This window comes from Trifolium pratense, linkage group LG1 (genome assembly GCF_020283565.1).
Source record: "Trifolium pratense cultivar HEN17-A07 linkage group LG1, ARS_RC_1.1, whole genome shotgun sequence".
Lineage (NCBI taxonomy): Eukaryota > Viridiplantae > Streptophyta > Magnoliopsida > Fabales > Fabaceae > Trifolium > Trifolium pratense.
In genome coordinates, this window is record NC_060059.1 from 31,392,443 (window position 1) to 31,418,847 (window position 26,405).

The following is a 26,405-nucleotide window of genomic DNA, read 5'->3' on the forward strand; positions in this document are numbered from 1 at the left end:
TTGGTTATTATACATAAGCTATCCTTATGCACCATGCATAAGTTACTTAGTGCACCCCCCAAATTACTTGTGCACCCCCCCCCAAATTTCTCATGCACCCCCCAAATTACTTGTGCACCCCCAAATTTCTCATGCACACCCAAATTTCTCATGCACCCCCAAAATTTCTCGCACACTCCCAATATGACTTTTGCCCCCCAATTTTATTTTTTTGGTCCCCTCCACATTTCTAGCCTAAACCATTTTGTTGTGGGAATTATTTCAGAGATATGCACTCCAAAACCATTAAGTGTATAAGATGGTTTTAGAGTACAACCCTATAATTAGAATACAAACAATAATTGTGATTTGAAACCATTTAACCAACATAATGGTTTCCAGAATTTTTAAAACCATATAAACACACATAAAACCATTTTACAATACAAATGGTTTCAGTGTATAACTATCTGAAACCATTTAACCAACATAATGGTTTCCAGAATTTTTAAAACCATAAAAACACACATAAAACCATTTTACAATACAAATGGTTTTAGTGTATAACTATCTGAAACCATTTAACTGGTTTTAAATAATGATTATAATTGTACCAAAAAAAAACAATTATGATTCTAATTATAGGTTGTACTTCAAAACCATCTTATGCACTTAATGGTTTTGGAGTGTATATTTTTGAAACCATTCCCACAGCAAAATGGTTTAGGCTTGAAATATGGGGGGTTAAAAAAAAAATTGGGCGCACAAGTCATCTGGGGGTGCGTGAAAAATTTTGGGGGGTGCGCTAGAAATTTGGGGGTGCGCGAGAAATTGGGGGGTGCATGAGAAATTTGGGGGGTGCACGAGAAATTTGGGGGTGCGCGAGTAATTTGGGGGGTACGTGAGAAATTTGGGGGGTGTGAGATTAGGTGTGAGTGTGTGAGTTGAGATTGGCTAGGATTATTACATGTGGATGCTCAATCTAATGAATGTTATTGACTTATGTACCATGCATAAGGATTACACTTATGTATAATAACTTCTCCCGTTATCAATATGACCAATTTTTTCAAAAAATAGTTAATTATGCATTTAGTCACTTATGATTTGTTCCATGTTCGGTAGTAAATATTTCTCTAAGCATATAGAAAGTGTAATCCAAAATATAAAAAGAACCATAACACTCTAATAAAGAACACTGCTCTCGTTTTTCTTCATGGCAAACAACAAATAGGCATATTCTCTCTCTCTCTCTCTCTCTCTCTCTCTCTCTCTCTCTCTCTCTAGTAAATCATCAGAGACAGTCAATGACACGTATAAAAAGAGACAGCATATTAAAAAGAGAACTGGCAAACAATCAACATATTATCATCTTTAAAATACAAAAGCAGTATATTTATTGATGATTCTATTGAGTTTCTGGATTTTCATCAACCAATTCTATAATATGGCTAATGATTTGTTAAATACATTTGTGAGGTTAATTGCTCTATATCCTCCTGAAATATCCAACGATAACCACAATTTTTTACCTCAAAAAAATGCAAACCATCGGGACAGTCAACAGAAACTTCCAATTCAATAATATCATGCAATCGCCTTGTAAGATAAGTAAGTTGTTTCCTAGTGATAAAAATTAGACACAGGTGTGGTAAATTAAGTGCTGTAACCGGATCTTTTCCATGATGTATGTAAATATTGTAATTCCTCCACAAACTTTCTTTAACTTTAATACCGAACCCAATACCAATAGATGACATTTCATAACCTAAACTAGTTGGATCATCATGTGCTACAAGTGTTATGCAGCAAGCAAAAGAAACACCTATGAAATTCTTTTCATCCATATTGGGTAATGGTCCCATGCTTATTGAACTGCCCACATTTTGTTTATTGAACCACATTGGAATTTGCATTCTAGGAATGACAATATCAATCTCATCAATTGGGAGATCGGATTTCATGTACGCCTGGTGCCATATAAATAATTAGTTATGTATTAGTTCAATCAAATAATAAAAGAACCATATCCAAAAGGAAAAAAGATGGAGTAAGCACCTGAAGGAGTTGTATCATCCAAGGAAAAACTGTTCTATAACAACATTCTATGTCAGTTAAACTGGGGCAACCAAAAATATTTAATACAACGGTAACATAATATGTTTTTCTTACTGGCAAGACAGTTTTTGATGGGAGCTCAGATAAATATTTCAGCTGGTTACAATGGTCCAAGTTCAATTCTATAAGTTTGAAAAGTTCCTTGATGGAAGGTAATGTAACAAAATTGTTACCCCTCAAATTTAGTGTTTCTAAGCAGTGTAACCACCCAATAGCATTAGGGATTTGAGGAAGATTGCAGAAACTTAGGTCTAGATGTTGTAAACATGACAAAAGAGACACCAAAGGTAACAATAAACCAATTGGATCTCTACTTTTTTGAAAAATAAAAAATCGGAAGGGTGACTTCAAAACTTTGTCGATGAAGGATGTTGGTTGGTATTGGGTAGTAATTTCATTGTTTTCAAGCATCCCCAAATGTTCTATTTTTCTTTGTCCCTCTAACCAAAAATTTGGGCAGCCTGAGAGATTTAGATATTTAAGGGAACTCAGACCAAAAATTTTGTTAGGAATACTAACAAGATTTGTACAATTTTTCAAATTTAATCTGGAAAGCCTTCTCAAGGTACCAATGGATGGATCAATCTGCACAAGTTTTATGCATCCTTCAAGATCTAGGATTTCAAGATTTGGAATCTCCAAAAAACTTGGCATCATAATAAGATTTTTCGAGTGAGAGAGATCAAGACGTGTCAAATTATGAAGAGGCTGCAGATAATGGTTAGTAAAAAGAAACAGATTATTAATAATCACATTTAAACTTTAATTTGTTTCTTTAACAAACTCTAGTGAAGAGGAAAGGCGGTGTTTATTGTACCTTTGTGCTCAACCATAGTTGCCTGATGTTGCTACGAGGTAGGATCAGTTCAACAAGTTTATCTGGCTCAAAACTCGATGGCAAACAAGTGAAAGGATATTTATCCCAACATAGATACCCCAATTCACTTGAAAGACAATTGAGACTTCCTGAGAAATTCAAATTCCACAGCATGAGCAATTTAAGGCGATTCATTTTTGCTAAACTTTCTGCCCTCAATGTTGACATTGCTTGTATTTCATCAATTTCAGAAAAATAACGCTCCAGAACTATGGCTTCAAGGTTTTCTGATTCCTACAGTATTGCAATGACATTAAAAGTGATATATACTTTGAAGTTATTAATAGAATATAGAAAAATTGCAAGAAATAATTTAATTTCAATAACTATTTTACCATGTTTTCTGACATAACTTTGTGGACATCCTTGTAGTCCCACAATCTATTCCACTTTCTTGGTTCTTTGGGTGATTTTTCTCTAACGATACTCTTGCCAAGTTCTTCGAATAAATCATGCATAAAAATATGCCCATACTGAAAAGTAATGAATGACTTATCATGGAGAACTCTTAAACCAATTTCAGGATGAAATCCACGAATATCTAAAAATTTCTTCACATATGTCTCCTCATGTCCATCAAAGAAACAAGCAATATCAAGAAATATACCCTTTTCTGTATTGTCTAGCCCATCATAACTAATTCGGAGTACATCCATAATACCTGCCATTGGATTCTCTCTTAATCTTTCCAATGCACATCTCCATTCAGAGACCTCTCGACCATACAAAAATGAGCCCAACACTTTAATTGCTAATGGAAGGCCTCTGGCATATCTTAGTACATCATTTGTCAAGTCTGTGTAACCGGTCATGATATCATCACTTTTGAAAGCTTTCCTACAAAACAATTGAAGGGCATTACTATGATCCAAGAGTTCAACTTGATAAACTTCATCTACTCCATGCTGTCTCAAGATATGACAATCTCTAGAAATTACTATGATTCTGCTCCCAGTGCCTAGCCGCTCTCGTTTCATGGCTAGTTTATCCAGTTGTTCAACTTTATCAACATTATCAAGGATTACAAGGGATTTTACTTGACATAGCCTAGTTCGAATCAAATTAGATGCCATATAATGATTGGATATCTGAAGATTTTCTTCTTTTAGAGTTTGACAAAGAAGTTGCTTTTGCACTCCAACTGGGCCATCACCTCCATAAGTTTTACTTACATCATCAATATAGCAGCAAGCTTCAAATTGATTAGAGATTCTACCATACAAAGCATTACCAAGAGTTGTCTTCCCTATTCCACCCATTCCACAAATCCCTACAACTCGAACATTATCATCGGAGTCCAACATCATCAGGTTTTCTAATTTTTCCACTTGTGAGTGCATCCCAACTATATCGTCAGGTAATGTTGAAAATTTGTGACCCAATAAGCTTGTTACCTCTTTAATAATTTTTTCAATCTCTGCATATTGTGGCCTAAATGACCAGGAGATAGAAATTCCAAATCATCATATGACAACTCCAAACAGAGACCACAAAGGTTAATTGATAAAATAATTCAAGAACCAAAAATTTAACAAAAAAAAAAATCAAATATAATGAATTAGGTCAAAGAAACAAGGTAAAGTTTTGTTAATAAACTTAAAAGTGTTGATCAGCTTGTTACAAACATAGAAAAAATTACTTACTTATCCGTTAAATCAAAACCAGAGAGATTGGCTACTTGTGTTAGAGCTCTCCTCCATCTTTGCACTTCCTCTAAGTTTTCTTTGAATCTATCTTCATGCTCCATAAAGGCTTTTTCAAAATTCCCGCTTTGCTTTCGTACCTCAGATGGACTCACGTCATAGAAGATAGGTAGCACAGGTTGTCCTAATACTTTGCATTCAGCAATTTTTTCTAGTTCCCGCAAACACCATGTGGAAGAAGCATAGTTTCTTGAGAAAATAACAATCAAAATTTGAGACCCTTCAATGGCTTTTCGAAGGTCAGATGATATATCTTCCCCTTTCTTGAGCTTTATATCATCCTTGAAGGCAAAAATGCCTTTTCTATGAAAAGCACCAAAAAGGTGATCAGTGAAATTGTTGCGTGTGTCTTCACCTCTGAAGCTCACAAACACATGATATTTCCATGTCATCTTCCTAGATGAAGAGACACTTTGGTTGCTACTACTAGCCATTGAGATTGTTAAGATTTAAGTGGTAAGAATAGTCTAACATGGTACATTGAAACAACTAACAATCAAATGGCCTTAAATAATTGTTGAGTATTCTTAGTTGAAACATTTTCACGGTCTTTGTTCACTAAAATTATATAAGGTCTTTCTTAACAGTGTCCCCGATACTCTTTAAGCATCTTAAATAGTAAATTTTAATGAAACTTTTATAAAAATATATGAAGTCAATGCATTAAAAATTAAAGTGTTTTAATTTTTGAATAAATAATTTTTTATAAATGAAATGTTTAAAAAGTGTCGGAGATATTCGTTAGCATTATCCAATTATCTAACGTTGACACTTGAAAATTGGAAAAGGCAACAAAAGAATCATACCAAATGAAGACAAAAGAGCAATTGTTAGCCGGCTATCTTGCAGTCAGCATCAGCAAAATCAATTCATAGTGTATGCTAATTTACAGCTAATTGGTATAACAGCAATGTCACCATCCACCAAAGGGTTGGGATTACATGACTTTGACCCGGGAAAGTCACGGTGACTTTGGACATATGCTGTCCGTTTGATCAATCGAGTGTATAAAGGCCTGCCACGTGCCTCTTCCATCGCTGTCGTCTTGGTACCGGCGGCGTGCCTTCCACTGCATCTTCTCCGATAATTCGAAAGGTTTTAAACTTCTTTCTTTTCAAAAAATGTTAAGTGAATCATAGAAGAAAAACCAGGAGATGATGGAGAAACTTTCAACAATGAACCGTTTCTGATACAGTACGTGCACGTGTTTAATTTTTTTTTTTTAAGATTTTTTTAGTTACGAAAAAAATATATATATTTAGATTGTTACAGGATGTTTATGCTTATCTTTTTGTTTTATTTTTTTGAATTATCTTTTACTAGTAAAAGGAAGGTTGAATTGCTCATAGGCCTTCATTGTGATGATGTGGCACCTCTAAAAAAACTCCATATTTTTATTGAAAATTTAGCAACTTCTCTTAATTATTATTAAAAATATCTAAAATAAAATTTATCCTCCACAAATTAAATTTCATGTCTAATGATTAATACATGAATAGAAAAAGAAACCCCCATAATTCCAAAAGACTATATTTTGGCATATATAAAATGATAAATATGGATTAATAGAAAACGTAAATGACTAAATAATTAAGAGTAACCTAAATATCCATATACTTGCCCAAATAAAAAACTTAATTCGTATATATGGATCAATAAAACATTCATACGTAAAAAAACCAAGATAAATCATATTAATATATTATTACACATTGCAAGAGGTTAAATCAACAATCAAACAATTAGCTTATAAAAAAAAAAAAACAATCAAACGATTAATTACAAGGGATAAAAACAATTATGATTGACCCTTAGGTATTCATATGATGCAACTATAACTGCAAAATTATTATTATTACTAGGAATAAACCCGTGCGTTGCACGGGTTCGATTAAAATATATAATTAAAATATTTTTATAAATAAAAAAATAATGATTGTGATAACTATAATCACATATAGTTAAATAATATATATTATTTTAAAGTATGATTATGTTTAATATTAGTATATGAGTAAAAAAAAAGTTATTTAGAAATATTATATTTTTTATTAATTTATATTGTAGTTTGTTTATATTTTAATGTAATAGATCTCTTATAATATTTAATAAGTTTGAAAGGATATATCATTTTTTATTTTATTAGTGTAATCATATAAGATTTTAGTTTTCTTTATATGAGTTGCAATTTTATAGTCAAATGTCACTTTGTTTTTTATTTTTGATGTATTCCTTATTTTATTATTTTCAATAAGAGTTGGAGGCATACCTAATTATACTTGTAGACAATATTGCTCATGAGAAATGTTAAAATAAGTTTTGATTATAGAATATGATTCATATATGGTGGCTTTGCCTATTTGTTCCATGTGATCTCATTTTTTGAAAATTATGTATCAAATAGTGTATTTGCTTACTACGTTCTATGCAATTTAAGGTTCCAAATAGCTTATCTACTTACTCATCTCTCGTTCTCTTGGAGTTTATTCTCACTTATTCACTTGGTGAAATTTTATTCCAACTTTATTAGTCCCAATTTTTTAGTCTATTGTTTGGTTCACATTTATTTTTGATGAAAAATAAGTTACACTTTGACCATGGTTAACTTCTTTTTTCCTTTTCTTTTTAATTAAATGAAGTGGTAAATATTATCTAAAATTTGAGTTTTAATTTGAATAAAAAATTAATGTCAAGCGATGCTCCGAACACCAGTTAAATATATTAAAAAATAAAAATAAAAAACAACATTAATATTGAGAAGATGATTTTCTTATTAATATATTTAACTAATGTGAATAAATAAATTCTCCCCGTGAGTTTAGCTCAGTTGGTAGGGACATCGCACTATATGTGCAGGAGGCCGGGTTTGAACCCGGGACACTCCACTTATATTCACCTTTAAGGTGGATTTTCTAGTCACTAGGCTACTTGACCTAAATAAATAAATTTGTCCGCAAAATTGTTAAGTATTGATAAGAAAAGTCTCTTATTTAGTTATTGAGTGAACTGATAGATATATACTCCCTCCGGTCCTAAATATAAGAGAAAATCTATTTTTTAGATACATTACGAATTCAATGTATCTAGCCTATAATATAGATCAAATACATTATATTCTCAATGAATTAAAAAATAGATCTTCTCTTGTATTTACGATCGGAGGAAGTACATGAAATTGTTAAGTACCGTTTTAGATTAGGTTTATGCTCAATCAATCAACGGATCAGAACACCTCAAGTCACTAGCTTTTGGACGACCATAGAATGAACACACTCTAAAACACACTCCAACAAGGCTACCAATCCTATCAGGACCGTTAGATCTGGATCTCATCACAATATGTCTAAAGCTGTACACAGAGGAAGTTTTCCAAGATAAGGTTTTGAGTCCTATAATCCTAATCCTTTTACTACAAAAGTTAGCTTATAGACCAGGCTCATAGACAATTTTTTAACCATAAAACATCAAATCACGACACTTAATAGTCAACTATCTACAACATTCCATCACCCTCTTTTTGAAGATGGTGATCACTGATCAATGTCCACTATCTACAACATTCCATCACCCTCTCAAGCTACATATCTTAGGTTTAGAATAGGTCAAATTCTCTGCGGTGAAATATTCACTAAATATAGTTCAATGCAAGTTTCTGTCATTCAATTTTTTTTTACCGTCATATGAACAATGTAATACAAAAATAAATTAGGTGGCCGAGAATCGCTATACAACTATAGAAAAAAAAAAAATCATAGTAGAAGATTTGCTCTTAGTTTAGAAGAATAAAATGTCAAAAAATTTAAAACCACTAGGTTTGATCTAGTAGTGAAGGGTTTGAGTAGTATGCATAAAGTTCTTGGTTCGATCCTTTGTAAAATTTAAGGGGTTACTCTTTGAGGATAGGGTTTGTGTGTAAAATTGAAGGCAAGTTTTTTATATAAACAAAACTGAAGGCATTTTGGTGTTTAATTGGGGAGAGTGGCTATGGTTTCACACGTATGCTACTTTGATCCAGGACATCAAAGATCTTCTCAATCAAAATTGGCAAGTTGACATCATTCACACCCTCCGAGAAGGGAATAGTTGTGATGAATTTCTTGTTAAACTTGGCCTGGCCCTCCTCAAGCATTGCAAGATTGATCCACCCTTCCCATTTGTCCGGCTTCATGGAGCTCCTCTATGCAGACTCCACTGGAACTTGGTTTTGTAGAGCGTAGTTTTTACTTTTCGTTTTAGTCTTTCTCTTTAGCTTTGTAACCAAAAAAATATAAAATTGAGAGAGTCGGATATATTGAAATTTTGAAGAAAAAAGGCTTATTAAAAAAAATCTGCAGTTCGCTACAATATCTTTTTCTTATTTAAAATACAGTCCGCAACATAGCACAGTTACACAAGAATATCCAGGAAATCATATGATTGGATCACTCATCACTGGTATCTGAATATGCTACTCATTTGCAATACTTGTTGAACCAGGCAGCAATGCTAAGGAAGCTTTCAAAATCGGATTGTGGCCTGCACATAAGTTAAACCAAACAATTTCATCAATTACAATTCTATTGTAACCTAACTGCAATTTTTATGAAAGATTTGTGTACCTTTCAATTCCATGAACATCATTTGGAAATAGGATGACTTTAACCGGTACTCGTTTCTCCTTTAAAGCCCGAGCATACTACAGATTTGAACAATATGGTTTTCTACATCACATGGTTCTTTAGTTTAAAAGGTAATGCAGCTCTTAAATTGAGAATTAAAATCTTACTTGCAGTCCAGTTGAAATTGGGACGCGAAGATCTTGGGCACCTAATAGAAAAACCGTTGGTGTTTTTACCTGCAAACATGAAAATATAAATTTGTAATGCCAGGATTTTACAAGTATAAAATATTATAAATAGTCTTATAAAATAGGAGAATGGATCCTCTCAATTTTCCTCAATTTTCACATTTCAACCATCAATCACCTTTTCTCCATTTCTTTTAAATTTAAATATTATCTTATATTTATTATCCAAGGGTCTATTATCCACATTATTTCCTCTCTCATAAAATAGAGTAGGATTTGAAATGGTGGATGCATTGAAATTGAGACCAGTTGTCTGCACACTTTGCACGGTATACCTTTTGTCAAGCAATCAGAAGGAATGACATTAAAAACTCGATAAACTGGAATGAGAGGAAAAAAGTATGAAATAAAATAAAATTCTAAGCAAGTACTGAAAATGCAGTTTGCTTAAAATATTATGCCCGCTATCCCTTGATGTCATAATTTCATGCTTGTAGTTATTATTGATACAAGTATTTGTGCAATTGTAATTACTAGATGTTGAGAGTGTGCTTAAAATACTGAGCAATATTAAAGCAATTCAATATTTCAAAAGCTTATTTTGATGTAAAGTCTTTACCTTTGCAATGTGGGCAATAGGAGACTTGCTATAAAATAGAGTTAGATCCTCTGCTGAAGGTGCTTCAGTAATCTTATCTCTTCCTTTGATTCCATAGCTCTCAACATAGCACCAATCAGGGATATCAGTTGTACCAACCATCAACGCAAGGTTACAAACAGGATTTCTAGCAGCTGCTGCAACAAACTTCTCTGGTGCCTACAGCAATCAGAAAGAAAAGATAAAACTGCGAACAATGTTAAAATAAAACTTCTGATAAAATTGTGAAAGCCAAACTTTAAAAGTGAGTATTTATCATGCAAATCAGCCTCAGGTTAATTGCTAATAAATAAACATCTTTTGTGAGGTTTGTATATAGAATTCATACTCCATTTCTTTTTTCTGTTATCTAATTACTTAGAGGAATCTGGTGCTATAAGGCTTCCACAGATCCGCTACTACAGTGGGATCCAGGCAAGGTTAGATCCACTGTGGGCCCCATTTAAGCAGCTTTACATTATATTTTTGAGAGCCTGATTCCACAACTCAATTGTGTGATCTCCTAGTTACATGGAAGCAAATCTAATTGTCGTGTCAAGGCTCGCCTTCATAGTATCTAACTTCTCCAACTTTTTACTACCACTGATAAATTACACCATAAGCAACTTAAATTTGAAGTTGCATCAAATGATCCACTACTGTTAATGAAGTCTAGTTGATGCAATAGTTCAGCAAAATTGGAAGGCATATGTATGCCCAGTTTCTTGAAGATGATAATATAATTCAGGAATCAGGACATCAATAAAATTTCGGAATAAAACCCCATTTTCAGGTGCATCAGTGATATAATAATAAGTTTTACTATTGTATTGTTGATGCTGTTTTAATATAATTAATCAACTAATAAAAATAATGACTGCCACTAAAAACCAATTTCGTCACTATCCAATTTATAGCATTACATACAAAAGCCCTATATATCTTGACAATAAATCCAAGGCTCGAATCTCACAAAAAATTAGGGATTAGACTTGCAAAAATGACTAGATAAAAGAATTCTATACAAAAATATATGCATCATATTTCAAAAAATCGTAGTGTGTGAATTTATTGCACCTGGCCAATCAAGTGGGTTGTCAAAAAGCCACCATGTGAACCACCAAGCACCGCAATTTTTGATGGACTTGCAAGTCCCAAGTCTATGACATGATCAATAGCTGTGAGTACATCATTGACATCCTGCATATGACAAACTAAGTTCAAAATTCATCCTCATAAAAAAAAGGCCATAATAGAATTTATTTTTTTAACTTGGTTAGAAAGAGTCGATTAAAAAAAAATAAAAAAAATAAACTTGGTTAGAAAGAGCACTGTAGATAGATAACACATCAACATGAAAATTTAGAAATCAGATATAAAAGCAACTAAGTACCTGAGATCCAACATTCCCCGGAAGAGATTGTAAGGCCTCCTCACCAAATCCCAATGAACCTCTGAGAAATATTGTCAAGTAACGAACTTGTATAAGCACTAGTCCTAGACATTTGTTCAATCTAGTCATATTATTACTCAGATTACCCTCTTTTACTACCACAATGCTATAATGTTAATATTTATAAACCATATTATTAAAGAAATATGAAGCTAAAATGGTGAATGATCCAGTGGAAAGAAAAACAAATGTTGAATATATAACAGCTTCAAGAAGAAAGGGGATATTGATCATTGATCAAATACTAAGTAAAATTGAACAGGAATATAATCCAACACATGAAACTAATAATGAATTTCAATTCTCAGATACTAAGGGGCATATTATTTACCTGTAGTTGACAATCAACAAGCTATATCCAAGTGAAGAAAGAAAAGCATGTGACTTTGAAAAGCTTGACAACGAGACAGAGTGTGGTCCCCCATGAAGGATCACAATTAGTGGATCACATGTGTCACTTTTCTTAGTTTTTGATGACACAAATATAGCTTCATAGGGTTTACTAGAACCTGAAATTGACATAAAAATGGAAATAAAAATCATATTTTCAGGAAAAATTTGAGTATAACTCAACTCAGCTGCCAATTTTATAGTATTAGGCACAATCAAGATCATCCAACTTCAATAATGATTTTGTTTACGTTTAATCCTTGCAAGTGTAGTCATACTTAAGAATGTTATATAAACAAAAAAAAAATATTATCAAACACAAGTTTACCACTCTTCATTTTTTATTGTTTCCTACCTAGGGTTTCATTTTTCTAAATTTCCATTTCATCATCTTTATACAGGTGATCCTTTTATTTAGTAGAGCTTAGCTTATATCTATCATCTTTATGCAACAGCACATTTACATTTCCTTTCATCTGCTCTTGATGAAGGGCAGTACGAACTACGAAGGGACAGCAGAATGAATAAATATCTTATTTTCATACGACACAACTGTAGACAACCAAGAAACATTAATTTGTGTGGTTAATTGTTTCTGCTGCAGAACAATAACAGATACCAAGCCCCAAATAATGGCATAGGCTGTTTACTCTCACAATTTGTGGTAATCAGGAAATAAAAGTTACATTGAGATAAACCTGTGCATTTAATCTATCCTTAAAACCTAAAGTAAACCATATACCTTTAGTTGAGTTCTCAGAAGCATCCTTGACTGAGATCTTCAATACACTAAACGTAAGAGAGGACAACAAAGAACTTACCTGCAGAAAATTCCAATGATGCACTTTTAGCATACAACATTGTTTTATTTGCAAAAATAATACACACAAATAATGCCAAGGAAGATTAACCAAAACCTTGTCAGAGCATTTATATATGGGATTTGATACATCTGACCAACTCCATTCATTATTACCAGCTTCCTTCTCAACAAAGGTTCCATACTTGACTTGAGGAATATCTACTGGACTGCTAGAAACTGCATGTAGTTAAACAATTTAGAATGAAGTAACACATATCACACACACTACAATACTACAGATCAAAGATAAAATGAGCATCTAATGTTACCATCAAAATACTAATTCCGTGCATTTCAATTTTGTGATAAAATGAGATAAATAATGAAGTAGTCAATTTTGTGATATAAATTGTTTTGTTTATAATTGACAAAAGTTTTGTAAAAATTGAACAGAAAATTAAAAAAATTGTTTCGCTGCAAAATTTGAAAACGACGATTTTTAAAAATCATTTCACTGCAAAAATCGTTTTTGTAAAAAATTAAATACGACGACTTTCAAAATCTTCATATTCGGTGCATTTTGGGAATACATTAAATCTTCTGTTCAATTTTTACAAAAAAATTATCAATTACTACACATAAATAAAATGATTTGTATCACAAATTGACCATTACAATATTTTTAAATCAATGAAATGCGTGTCCCGTGCAGATGCACGGGTAAGTTACTAGTTTAGAAATGAAGTAACACATACACACACACACTCCAATACTACAAATCAAAGATAATATGAGTATGCAATTACCGGCAAAAATATTGTTCCCGTGCAATGTAAGGAGACTCCATGAGAAATTTGAGCCATCAGGAGTGATCCGTTTTATTTGTCCGCTATATTTGATGAAAATGTGCAGAGTTTGGTCAGGATGATTTGTCTAATGGTCAATAAAAAGCATTTCTAATGTTATAGTTACCTCAACACATTGACCGAAAGTAAAACTTGACTGCTGTGCCAGACAGAGGGTATAACCAAAGTGTGGCCATCGGAAAGCCATGGATCGTTAAGGATACTTGAAAAGTAAAGCCCAGGAAAGCCATCATCCTCAGCACACAGCACAACTGGTATCTTATAAAAGTAATACAAAAAAGTCTCAATAAAGCTCATGTAGCGAACACTTGCCGTGTAGCGAACAAAAAGAAAATGAATATTACAATGCTCATTTTATAACTTATTTCGAAAATATACCATAAAGCTCCAAGTCAATTGTTTGGATTAGACTTGAAGTGGTTGTAAAAAAAAGCTTACCACATCATGAACTTTTGCAGATTGATCAAACTTCACATCCTTAGGCCAGTCAATTCTATGAAGTGAATTTGTAGCAGAATGGGCTCCAGAATCAACTGAACTTCTTGCTGATAAAAATACAAGAAACTTTCCATCTGGGCTGGTAGAAATTTCATGTATTAGAATCAAAATTGTAGAAAGCACATTCCCACACTTATTACTAGGTAACTCATTGAACCAGATCATCATAAGATGAAAACTGATAGCATATATAGCATTTAGATAAGTCTGCGATGCTTTCAGGGAATATAAGTACCAAATATTATTTTTTATGTTCATCAAAATATTTGAAGAATAGTCATTGAATTTGTTTAAAAAATATATACAAAACAAATAAATGAATTGTTAAAATGAAAATAATTTTTTCTGAAGCTCCTCATTCTACTTTAGCCACTGTCGACATTGCCCTCGAGAATGAATGCATGGTACTGCTCTTTGAAATTTAAACCCTAACCTTCATCATTAGCCAACTTCCCTACCGTCTTGTCATCAGCCAATACATTACATGCATACCAAAACTATGCCACTATAAGACGCAAAAATTGTCCAGAATCTGACATGCATTGGGAAAGTGAGTACCAGCTTACCTGAACCGTGGAAGGAAAGCACTACTTATGGTTTGAGTTAGGTTAAGCGCCTGAGCATCTTCCCCTGAGCTGCATCATCACATCTTTATATTTAGGCTCAGCATACTCAAACTTAATAAAACAAAATCGCTTTCAAAAGATATAAAATTGAAGTGACTTACTGGATCTCGTTTTCATTAGTTTTTGACTCGGGTGGTGCTTTAACAACATATAATGCACAAGGCCTGTTATAGCAATACTTAATACCAAGTTTTCTTGTCTCAAATGACCATCCAACAAAGACTAAGTATTGTGCAGAGCCTTCATTTGATGGAGCCCACACAACTTGGCCAACACTCAAAGATTTGTCAATTCCTTTGACGGCTTGAACCTCTCCACTGTAAAACCACTATCGTAATTAGGATTTTTGTCAATAAATATAACCTTTACTACTTATGGAATACAAACTATACAAAACCTAGTGATGTTTATAACAAAAAGTGCAGGCTGCCTCTTTCCCGCATATGTTTCGCCCCAGTCTTCCTCCCAATCTCCTTGACCTTTCCAGCTGCTGGAATCCTTGTCATCGGAACCACTTTTTTTGTAGCCCTGATCATTGAATGTAGGCTTTGCAGGGGAAGGCTCTTCAGCAACATATGCTATAAGAGTTTCATCCGAGTTCCAAGAGATTCCCTCAAACCTAAAATATCACAAGACAAGACACCCAAACATTAGCTGATTGACATGCAGATGCAAAAAAGAAACAACAGCTAGAAAGCATGAAAACAACACGAGACACTTGAGCCAGAATAAGGACATGAGAACCCAGCCAAGTTTTTTAAATTATAAGACATGACTGTAATACAGCTAATAAAAAAAAATAATAATAATAATAATAATACAAAACTTCACAGTCACACGATCTAGAATGTCAAATCAAGAGAGAGTGATCCACATTCTGATTTTAGTGAACCAAGTTTAAAATACAGTGTCCGATCATAGTATAATTGTTCATACCGACAAATGTGTGATTGCGTTAATGCAGGGAATCCAAATTCAAAATATAGCATGCATCATTGTAAATATAATAAAAATACTATTATGTATCAAATTATCATGACATGCACATTTGCATTGATATAAAAGTTTAAAATAAAACAGATGTTAAAATGAATTGTAAAATAAAATTTGAAGTGTTCCTGATGTGTACAAATGGAAATGTGACATATTTATAACTATTATTCTGAAGTGTAAGTGCATTTGTGCATGGTTACAAAGTTGAGATCCAAATCATGATTCAGTTCAGAGTACTATTCTCAGAATCGTGAATTGAATCTTAATATACAAAAGCAATAAAAATGTCATTTTTAAGTAAAAACAAGTGACATAGCTAAACTCCTGTCCACAAAAAAGTGACATAGCTAAACTATGACCTTATATATTAAATGACAAAAGAAAAGCAGCTAACTATACAAAGTTGACAAGTTGCTAGCTACACAAGTAGAGTAGTGATTCATTAGAATGAGTCGGGATTCATCATAATGAATCAGAATTCAAGATGGGATTCATATCCAAAATAGGTGCACACCAAAGGTTCGTATCAATTGAGTTCAGTTTTCAATTGAATAAGGATAAGGATATGAATCCGTATGATATGTGTTCCGTGAACTATGAAACACAAACACTCTTCGAATTAAGCATGTCAAGGTGTCGTACATGTGTCGGACACACCGCATATGATTACATTAAATTATGTTATTCTGTAAAAGTAAAATTATTATCAATGACAATGTGTCAGGCGTCAGTGTGAGAGTGTCCAATGTCTGGTGTCTATGTTCATGCTTCATATTCCGGGAACAACAATGACAAGTAAAGTTATGATGATGATGATGATTTACCATCCATCAGTATACACAGAACCATGTTTGGACTGAGGTACATGAAACTCTTTTTCAAGACAAGAATCACTCCAAATTTCAAACCTACAAGCACCATCACTCTCCGAATTTCGAACAATCAAAAGCTTCAAACCAGAAGGTGATGGAACCATAACCGAAACTCCAGACACCTCAACTGGAAACGGAGCCCACTGTAACTTAACGGAACTGTCATCACTCCGTTTAGTAACCGTAGACGATAAAATAAACTTCCGTTTCTTGTTCGCTAGAAGATTCGGTTGACTCACAGAAAACATCATTCCCTGTGAAGAAGAATCTATAACCGCAAAAAAAAAAAACTTCAATCGAAAATCGCAAATCGAAAATCGAAATTGAAATTTGAAAGTTGAATTGGATTTACCTTTGTTTGAATTGAAAATCCATGCCTTATCGATTGAAGAGATTGTGGAGAATTGTTGAAGTAAATTAGAGTGAAGTGAGTATTGTTGTTCTGATTCTTCGTCTAATCCTGATGGAAAATCTTTTTGTGAAGAATTTTTTGGATTATCCATTGCTGAAAATTTTCTGGTTAAGATTAAAGTTGAGTTAGATTAAATTGAGATTAAGTTAAATAAAATAGTGTAATTATGAAATGAGAAAAGTGAGTAGAAAAGTTACGTTGTTGCGGTGTTTCGGGTTGAAGTGGAAGGTGATGAAGATGAGAAATAATGAAAAGGAGAATAATGAGATAGTGAAATAGAAAATGGTTTTTGAGGGAAACGGGTTGACGCTTGAGATAATGCAAAGGTTGACGCTAGAGATAATGCAAAGGGTGACGCTGATAGAATACTACACCCCATTAACAATTGAAGCAACAGGTGTACCATGCCATCATGGGACTTTCATATCATAGTAGTACTACTTCCATTTTTTTTAATTGTGGTTTTAGATTCACGTCAATCGATATCTTATCACTGATATATTTAATTATTTATTATAAAAAATTATAAAAATATTTTATGTTTGAAAATATTTATCGAGACGAATTAAACAACATCTTATATGCTGATATTTATTTTTATATATTAATAAAAAATTACAATCAAAGTAGATTATATGAATAGTGTTACACGATTCTCAAACGACAATTAAAAAGGAACGAATGAACTCTTATTTTTCTAAATCATTTCAATATTTTTGTCGTTTTCAAATTTATTTTTTATATTTTTGGTTTTCTATTTTTTGTTTTAAAAATAGAAAATAAAAAATATTAAGATTAAATATGAAAACCAAAAAAAAATTATGATGAAAGCCAATTTTTTTTTAATTTGTTTTTAAGATTTTTATGATGAAAACCTCATGGACTGACTGGGCAGGGCCCGGCCCAAAGTTTTTAAATTTTTTTCATAGTTATATTATTTAGCAGCGGTTTGAAACCCTCGCTTAAAACTCTGTGTAGTTTGACTACTATTTTGTTTGCTGGGTTTCAAATGCCCGCTAATTAGACGTCTCAGAATCTTTTTAGTGCTTTCCAATTTGTGGGGGTTTCAAACCCCAATTTGAAGTGTCTTTAATTTATTATTAATAATTCACGTGTCCTTTTTAATTTACTTTTTGAAGTGTCCCTTCTAATGTTTTATTGTTTAATAATTTATAGATATTTTAAAATGTGTAATTTATTTTGTCAAAGTATTCAAGTATTTTTTTTTGAGAAAAAAGTACTCAAAATTTTTATTTAAAACTAGCAGCCATACAGGGCGTGTTCCGCGCCTGTCTGTGTCTATTATGCAAACTTTTTTTAAATTTTGTATCCTCTTTATATATAGGTATAAATATAGTTTTAATGTATAAAATTCATGTTTGATCAATTTTTTGTTAAAAAATTTAAAATTTTTGTTGGAGAGATTCATATAATATTATAAACACAAATATAAGAACTAATTAAAAAGTACTCCCTCCGTCCCAAATTATAAGGGAAAAAATGCCATTTTTTTTGTCCCAAATTATAAGAGAAAAAATCATTTTCAAGAATGTTTTTTTCTTATTTTCATAAAATTAAATGCAAATTGCATTTAATTTCTTCTCTCTCTCATTTTCTCAATAAACAACAACAAATAAAAATTGTTTTTACATCTTCCTATGCAACTTATTCCAAGGAAAACCCACAAAAACATACTTCAAATTCTCATGTTTTACTTTTTCTTAATAAGTGTGATTTTTTTATTTTCCCTTATAATTTGGGACGGAGTATGAAGTTTACACATGAATTGACATAAAATATATTTCATGATATATTTTAAAATTTTATTTATTAAAAATGGTAATAGTCCATCTTTTAGCTATTTTTGAGATATCCATATTAGACACACCCTCAATAAGATTATTTTTTTTTAGTAATTTTTTTTCATATACGATTTATATTTATAGCGGCCCTCCCCAATTTTTTGGGCTAGCTCGCTACTGCGTACAATTTATTTTTATTTTTACTTTTTTTAATGTTGTTTATTTTTGTTTTATCATAATTCATTCTAATAAATTTATTATATTTTTTAATATCTTTTAAATTTTCAATATATTTTATTCATTGCTCCCTCCGTTACTTTTTAAGTGCCGTTTGAGAATCGTGGGCACTATTCTTATAATCTACTTTGATTGTAATTTTTTATTAATATATAAATAAATATTAGCAAATATGATGTTCAATTTGTCTCGACGAGTATTTTTAAAATATAAAATATTCATAATTTTTTATAATAAATAATTAAAGATATTAGTGATCAAAATTGTCATTGATATATGTGCGGTGATCTAAAATGACACTTAAAAATGAACGGAGAAAGTATTTTTTTTGCTATATCTTATTTTTTGGTACTTCTTTATCTTTTAGCGTTAGATTCTAAAAAAAAACACAAGTATTGCTAAAGTTAGATATGAAATTGGAATACTCTTTGATTGATAATTTAATTTGAAAATGTTGCAAATTTTAATTAAGTAAGTGATGACAACACAAATTACATACCATAACGTTTATTTTTTATTTTAATATTAAATAAATAATACGAGTAACAATTTGTTTTTTTACTTTAATACACAATTTGTTTTCCCTCAATTTTATGCAACAAACATGACTTTTGAAGTCATACATATCAATTACCAAAAATACCACCAACCAATCACATGCATGTTTAAATTAAAAAAATATAAAATTAATCTATAACAATATATAAAAAGTTACTTGAGTTTGGGATGAATTTTTCATTATTCCATAATTGCCCTTAACTTCCTCTATAGCTTTTTGATTATTCCATAATTGCTCTTAACTTCCTCTAACTACCTCTCTTTTTCTTTTATTTTTTTATGGCTTTTCATCTATACTATATATAAATAGAATAGACGAGTTTTTGGTGTAGACTTTTCATAATACCAACAATACCCTTGCTTTTTTTAGTAGCAACGAAAATCTTTTATTAACAAACTCACCATAACATAAAACACATTTTTTTTAGTAGTAAAAATCTTTTATTAACAAACTGACCATAACGTAAGACAATTTTTTTTTGTACATAAGTTAGACACAGCCAGACGCGGAACGCGCCTGCCTGGCTCGCTAGTATTAATAAATCATACACAATTTCTTTATTTTCATGTATTAAATATGACTTTTTGAGTCACCCACATCAATCACCAAAAACACTGACAACCGAATATTAAATGCATAACACCATTAATATTTTAGAATTTATTCTCCTTAGTTTTTTATGTAATACTATATACATAATTATTTCTTTGATCTCTTATTTATTTTATATTTTCCTTTGTCTTTTTCTCTTTTGTGTCCTTTCATCTTTTTTACGTATATTTGTAAAAATAAAAGATAATTGTGTACTACAAAACTTTAGGGAAAAAATTTAGTTATCTTTTTTACAAAAGTATATATCATATAACTATTTACAATACTGTTAAAATAAATTTATGTCATCTAATATTTATACATTTTATATGTATTACTAAAATAAAAAATTGTGGCTCTAGAAATATGGGGTCTGGGCAATCGTCTATCAAGAACCCTGTTAAGGGTTACTATTATTCACGGACATTTATTATATAAGCTTATTTTATCTTACATATTTGTTAAGCTTGAATCGTGTTTATAGTGTATTTTATCCACAAGCACGTCTACCGTGTGTATGAATTAATTTCATGAATTTTTTTATTAATTTACTATTGCAATATGGAAATACCCGGTAATCTTTAATTTTTTTGTTTACGATAATTTGTAATTTTTTTTTGTTATTATGATATTGATACAAAGTTTTCACTATCGTTAGTGATGATTAATCTCTATCGGGGGGCTTGTGAGGCACACAATGTAAGTTCTTCTCTCAACCGAATTTTCTCCATACACATGAGTCATGAATCGAATCTCTGACCACATACTTGGTGACAAAAGACTCTTACCAATTGGACCAAACCAACTAAAATTAATAATAAAAAGGATATTTGAGTCAAATCATACCTGCAATCAACTAGACAACATCAAAATAAGGCAACCAATTACCATCATTTTTCAACTGGACAATCACGCATTTAAAATAAGGAGTAGTAATGTGCAATCATGTTAGAGTGGAGAAGAGATCGAGAGAGGGAATAGTTTCATCAATGAGGATTGATTATTATTGATCTTAGAAATACAATTCATAAAGATACAAATTGTAGTGTGATACTTGGTTAACTATGATTAGAGTAATTAGTTACTAACTATCTAACAAACTAAACTATTTCTCAACAAATTATTGCCCAACAATGTACCAAAATAACATTATTTCCTAATTATATAACACAAGGTGCACCTTTCTTGCTTCAACAAAAATATGCCAGTCTTAATTTGTTTATTGAGAAATCGTTTTACCATGCAACAATTTACTATCAACTAAACTTATTTTTTTATTATTTTACTAGTATGTTAGCCCGTGTCGTTCACATGATTATTCTCTTTTTTAATATTATTTATGTATTTATTTTGATATATTATTCGAGTAATTTGGTTTAAAATTCTGCGATAAAATTGAGATAGGTTTTGCATGATACATATTTAACGATGTTACAGGATAAAGCGAGATGAATAGTATTAAAGCGAGATGATAGATTATTTATCTCATCTTCATCCCCGAAACTATATAGTGACCTATAAATATAAAATAATTATAAACTTCATTCTCAAATGAAAATATGCTGTGATTTTTCATCCTCGATGAAGAGTGGTGGAATGAAATTGAATGGAGTGAGATTATGTCAAATTTCATTGTTTGGTTTTGTAAATAATTCCATTATGTATGATGGAACCCATTATATCCAATACTATCCATTCACCCAATTTTTCATTCCTACCAATTTGGGATGTATGGAATGGAAGACATTAATAATAATAATAATAATAATAATAATAATAATAATAATAATAATAATAATAATAATAATAATAATAATTGTTAAGATTTCCATGGTTTGGAGAAAATGGAGAAAACTTTAGAAAGTCTTCAAGATAGTAAAAATCATAAAGATTCATATTTGATAAAAGATGATGAAAATAGTACAATGGTGGCTCTTATATAGAGCAATTTAGGTGTTAACTAACTAACCACCTAATAACAAACTCTAACAAACTAATATAAACTCTAACTAACTAATGGAAGATACTAGCTAATCACCATTATTCTTAACATCCTCCCTCAAACTCAACATTGGAAAATTTTCCAATTTGAGTTTGAATTACAATGAAAATACAAATGATTAACTATATACTATTGTAACTAATGGAGAAAATGGGGGTAAAGTAGCAACCAAAAACATAAAAGCTGATAAGGAAAGATGAGATAGGCCCAGGCCCAATGAGGCAAAACAATGCACTTCACATTCAGAACTTCAACGCAACTTCCTTGTGTCGTTTCAAGCTCTTTCACATTCTGAGCTTCTTCTTCACCCATCCACAAAACGCAACTCTGTGATATCAATTCAAGATCTTCCTTCAAACGCGATTCTTTTCTTCAAAATATGCAAACGTGCTTCTGAACCAAAAGAGCTTATTCAAAACGCACTTTTGCAAAACCAGCTTTTCCAAAAGTAAGATCTCAAATCCAATGAAAAAAAGCTTCCATAAATTGAAATAAGCTTCCAGAAATTGATTCATCGTGAAAACGGTTGATTCTCACCATGAGAGAAGTAGAGCTTAATCCGTCTTCGTACGCGTGAACATTGAATGTGAAGCTTAAATTGCTGGATTTTAAGCAATTTTTTTTTTATTTATTCTGTTTCTATGTGATTATTGACAGAAGATTTCTGCCGATATCGAACGGTTTCTTCCCTCTGTCCCAAGGCATCCACCACAATCGAACGTCACCACAAATTTTGAAAGCGGCGAACGGCGAAATCGAATTACCTCTTCCGTCGGGATCAAAAACAGTTTGGACGGCGAGAACAGCGTTGTTGATGCAGTGAATGAAGTAACACATTTGTATCGAAACGAAGTCCAAATTTGTGATGAAATCATTCGATTTATTGACTGATTCAAAAGCTACGAATTCAGATTCAAGATTAATAGTTACAGATGAGTTACTCACATTTGGAAAATTCGTTAATTCGTCTTTGAGCTCTGAAGTTGGAAACGAAAACGATGATGCGTAATCATGATGTTCTTCCATTGTGAATTTGTTCCAGAAACAAGATATCTCCCCGATCTTGATTATGCATCCTTCGATCCTTGGTTTAACTGATTTAAGAGGTTTGATCGGAATAATTTCAGAATGAAAATTACCAAAAGTGATATTGAAATTTCCGTCTACTGTAGCTGATCCAAGAACAGAGGAAGCTGCAGTTGAAATGCAGTGATTGTTGTTACTGATTCAAGAACAGAGGTAGATGATGATGAATTCTCTCCCTCTGCCTCTATAATTGAATCACTCAAAAGTTCTTGAACATGAATAGAAGATTCTTGCGGTGATTTTCGAAGTGGTGGAAGTGGCAAGAATTTCTTCTCCATCTTCGATTTCTTCCACAAGTGACAAAAAATGGAGTGAACCATTAGAAATGAAGGTGGATCAAAAAGTACAGTGTAAATTTCTTTGTGATAAGCAATGGAGGAATTCTCCGGTACCGGTACAATGGCGGAAGCGGGACGGATTCTCGGTGATCGAAACCGAGGCGATGATACCATGTTATGAATCATGGAATCGAAGGGATAAAGATCATAGATGTCGGCAAGATAGAGTGCATAAGAGTATTCATGAGGAAGATACTCATAGAAATTCATATTGAATGAATATAGATTGATAAAAGAATGAGTAAAATGTACAATGAAGTAGCTTATTTATAGGACTATTTGGAGTAACTAACTCTCTAACTAACTTTCTAACCTCCTAACTAACTTGGTAACCTATCTACCATGTTATGAATCATGGAATCGAAGGGATAAAGATCATAGATGTCGGCAAGATAGAGTGCATAAGAGTATTCATGAGGAAGATACTCATAGAAATTCATATTGAATGAATATAGATTGATAAAAGAATGAGTAAAATGTACAATGAGGTAGATTATTTATAGGACTATTTGGAGTAACTAACTCTCTAACTAACTTTCTAACCTCCTAACTAACTTGGTAACCTATCAACTAACTCTAGTTGATTAACTAACTATCTATATTCTTAACAGCCTCCCTCAAACTCAACATTGGAAAATTTACCAATTTGAGTTTGAATTACAATTATTTTCAACATTTATCATGTGAAAAATTGCAACCTGAAACATAGAAAATTGTAGTGCAAGCACTGCAGTGGCACAAAATGACAGTAAAATCCTACAAGCTATGACACTAAGACTTAAGAGCCCAAAGAAAATTTCCACACTTGTTGCTGGCCTTGTGTGTCACGTAGCTTATACATGCCCAATTCTATTTTGATTCATCCTTCTGCAATGTGTTGCCCCTGCCTTATCTTCCTGTAGTTGAATGTTCTCGAACATTGCACAATTGACAGAACAATTGAAGAGAAAATTGGTACAAAATATTGCACTGCACATGACACCTACAATTCGCTGTCATCTTCTTCCCTATACTCACTCAATCTCAATTGAATCTGAATGGAAGAAAAAAAAACTGAAAACGAAATGTTATGTAGCAAGGTCCACACCATGGGAGAGTGAAATACAGTAACGAGAAAGGAACCGGGAGCAAAACAAAGAAGAATGAACTGAAACAGAAAAGTGAAACGCGTGTATGCGGTGGAGCACGGCGATATCGATGTACATGAGAGTTCCGCCGGGATCAAACGTCTTCCTCCCTCTATCCCAAGGCATCCACCATAAACGAAACAAAGTTTTGCAAAGGACTCTACAGATGACATAACCAAGAATCACAAATGTTGCTCCGCCGGGATCAAAGACAGTTTTGACGGCGAGAACGGCGATGCTGTATTTATCGTGGCGAGGATCATACATCATATGTGTTGATTCTGGAAAAGGTTCCTTCAATTTCATGATTGCTTCGGAGTATTGAATTTTTGGCACAGAAATGAGATGTTGAATTCTCTGATATTGCATTTTCCCTTTGCACGCCGATTCAGTTTCATAGACCGATTGAAAACAATTGACTTCTCCAATTTTGACAGATCCTCCCCCTTCAACCAAAGGCTTGATGACGATCTCTGAAGTTGCTAACAAAGATGATGATGCAGAATCAAGATTCTTCGATTTCACGTGTTCTTCCAAAGCGGCAAACTTAGATTCTTGGAACGCAGATTCCTCGACAATGCTGCAACATGAATCTGCAATAATACATGTTATCTTGCCAATCTTGATGGAAAATCCATCAATTGTTGGCTTGATTGGAGTGATCAAAGGAGATTGAATGGTAGTAAAATCTGAATTCCCGAAATTGCCGAAAATGATGTGATTGCAGAGGCTGGAAGATTGAATTTCTGGTGCAGAAACCTCCAAATCTTCATCATGAGAAAGATCTTCATCTTCATCAATGGCTGAAACAGAATTAGGAGCGGAATCTTTATCGGAAGCGTAGTTATCCTCATCCCTTGGGTATCGCTCTGATACCATGTTAAGATTTCCATGGTTTGGAGAAAATGGAGAAAACTTTAGAAAGTCTTCAAGATAGTAAAAATCATAAGGATTCATATTTGATAAAAGATGATGAAAATAGTACAATGGTGGCTCTTATATAGAGCAATTTAGGTGTTAACTAACTAACCACCTAATAACAAACTCTAACTAACTAATGGAAGATACTAGCTAATCACCATTATTCTTAACAATAATAATAATAATAATAATAATAATAATAATATAAATACAATTTTATCCCCATTTTTTATTTCATAAAAGCTTTCTTTCTTCCCTCTTCATCAATCGCATGTTCTTTCTTCAGTGTATAGATTTCTTATGCAACTCTTCACTGACCTTCTTGTTGTTGTTGTTGTTGTTGTTAAATATGGAAAAGAATTCCAAATTTATGATTGGCTAGATAGAATGAAAAAAAATATCAGTTCAATTCTTGTAATATATGTCAGGGAAACAACCTTTTCATAAATTTGTGTTCGGCGAGATATAATGGAAACTAAAAAAATAGTCATAAAACTCTCTCAACGAAACAATGATGGTGTGTGTTTGCGACGGGAATGGATTTTCAATTGTAATTTATACTTAAAAAGAATAAATTGTAATCTAACACCATCTAAATTTATTTTTTCTAAATTTTTATATGTTTTTCTCTCTTGATTAATGGTAACAAATCATACTTTATTCTCTCAAATGTAAATTACACTTGAGAGAATCTATTTCCGTTTGTGACAAGGAAATAGTGGGTTGCTCG

The 26,405-nt window shown here is 32.1% G+C and overlaps 2 protein-coding genes across 3 annotated transcripts; both read right to left on the reverse strand.

Annotated features, from left to right (window-relative positions):
• Window positions 1-1,313: 1,313 nt before the first annotated feature.
• On the reverse strand, window positions 1,314-5,262 carry LOC123908373 (disease resistance protein RUN1-like). Its single transcript, XM_045958999.1, has 5 exons — window positions 4,618-5,262; window positions 3,310-4,405; window positions 2,915-3,208; window positions 2,038-2,805; window positions 1,314-1,949 (listed from the first exon to the last, which is right to left on the reverse strand). The coding sequence occupies exons 1-5, from the start codon at window positions 5,109-5,111 to the stop codon at window positions 1,431-1,433; spliced, it is 3,171 nt and encodes a 1,056-aa protein (XP_045814955.1). The 5' UTR covers window positions 5,112-5,262; the 3' UTR covers window positions 1,314-1,430.
• A 3,706-nt stretch (window positions 5,263-8,968) lies between these two features.
• Window positions 8,969-17,478, reverse strand: LOC123908384 (acylamino-acid-releasing enzyme-like). Of its 2 annotated transcripts, XM_045959012.1 has the most exons (18): window positions 17,210-17,478; window positions 16,953-17,116; window positions 16,553-16,868; window positions 15,133-15,354; window positions 14,837-15,052; window positions 14,676-14,744; window positions 14,050-14,188; window positions 13,718-13,869; window positions 13,552-13,634; window positions 12,861-12,982; window positions 12,686-12,764; window positions 11,885-12,062; window positions 11,494-11,554; window positions 11,178-11,300; window positions 10,083-10,280; window positions 9,443-9,511; window positions 9,276-9,352; window positions 8,969-9,192 (listed from the first exon to the last, which is right to left on the reverse strand). In XM_045959012.1, the coding sequence occupies exons 1-18, from the start codon at window positions 17,416-17,418 to the stop codon at window positions 9,129-9,131; spliced, it is 2,541 nt and encodes an 846-aa protein (XP_045814968.1). In that variant the 5' UTR covers window positions 17,419-17,478; the 3' UTR covers window positions 8,969-9,128. The 2 variants fall into 2 exon arrangements, with proteins under 2 accessions (XP_045814968.1, XP_045814963.1); XM_045959007.1 differs by having other exon boundaries at window positions 12,686-12,982; window positions 17,210-17,406.
• Between the last annotated feature and the right edge of the window lie 8,927 nt (window positions 17,479-26,405).

Bases quoted from the DNA above. Each gene is read 5' to 3' on its own strand.
- LOC123908373 (XM_045958999.1), bottom strand. From the start codon at position 5,111: ATGGCTAGTAGTAGCAACCAAAGTGTCTCTTCATCTAGGAAGATGACA. The intron at 4,406-4,617 runs GTAAGTAATTTT...CTGGTCATTTAG, and splicing joins GGTTTTGATTTAACGGATAA to GCCACAATATGCAGAGATTG. The intron at 1,950-2,037 runs GTGCTTACTCCA...ATATGGCACCAG, and splicing joins GGATGATACAACTCCTTCAG to GCGTACATGAAATCCGATCT.
- LOC123908384 (XM_045959007.1), bottom strand. From the start codon at position 17,391: ATGGGGTGTAGTATTCTATCAGCGTCACCCTTTGCATTATCTCTAGCG. The intron at 11,301-11,493 runs GTACTTAGTTGC...TGTCATATGCAG, and splicing joins CGGGGAATGTTGGATCTCAG to GATGTCAATGATGTACTCAC. The intron at 9,512-10,082 runs GTAAAGACTTTA...TCATGTTTGCAG, and splicing joins CTATTGCCCACATTGCAAAG to GTAAAAACACCAACGGTTTT.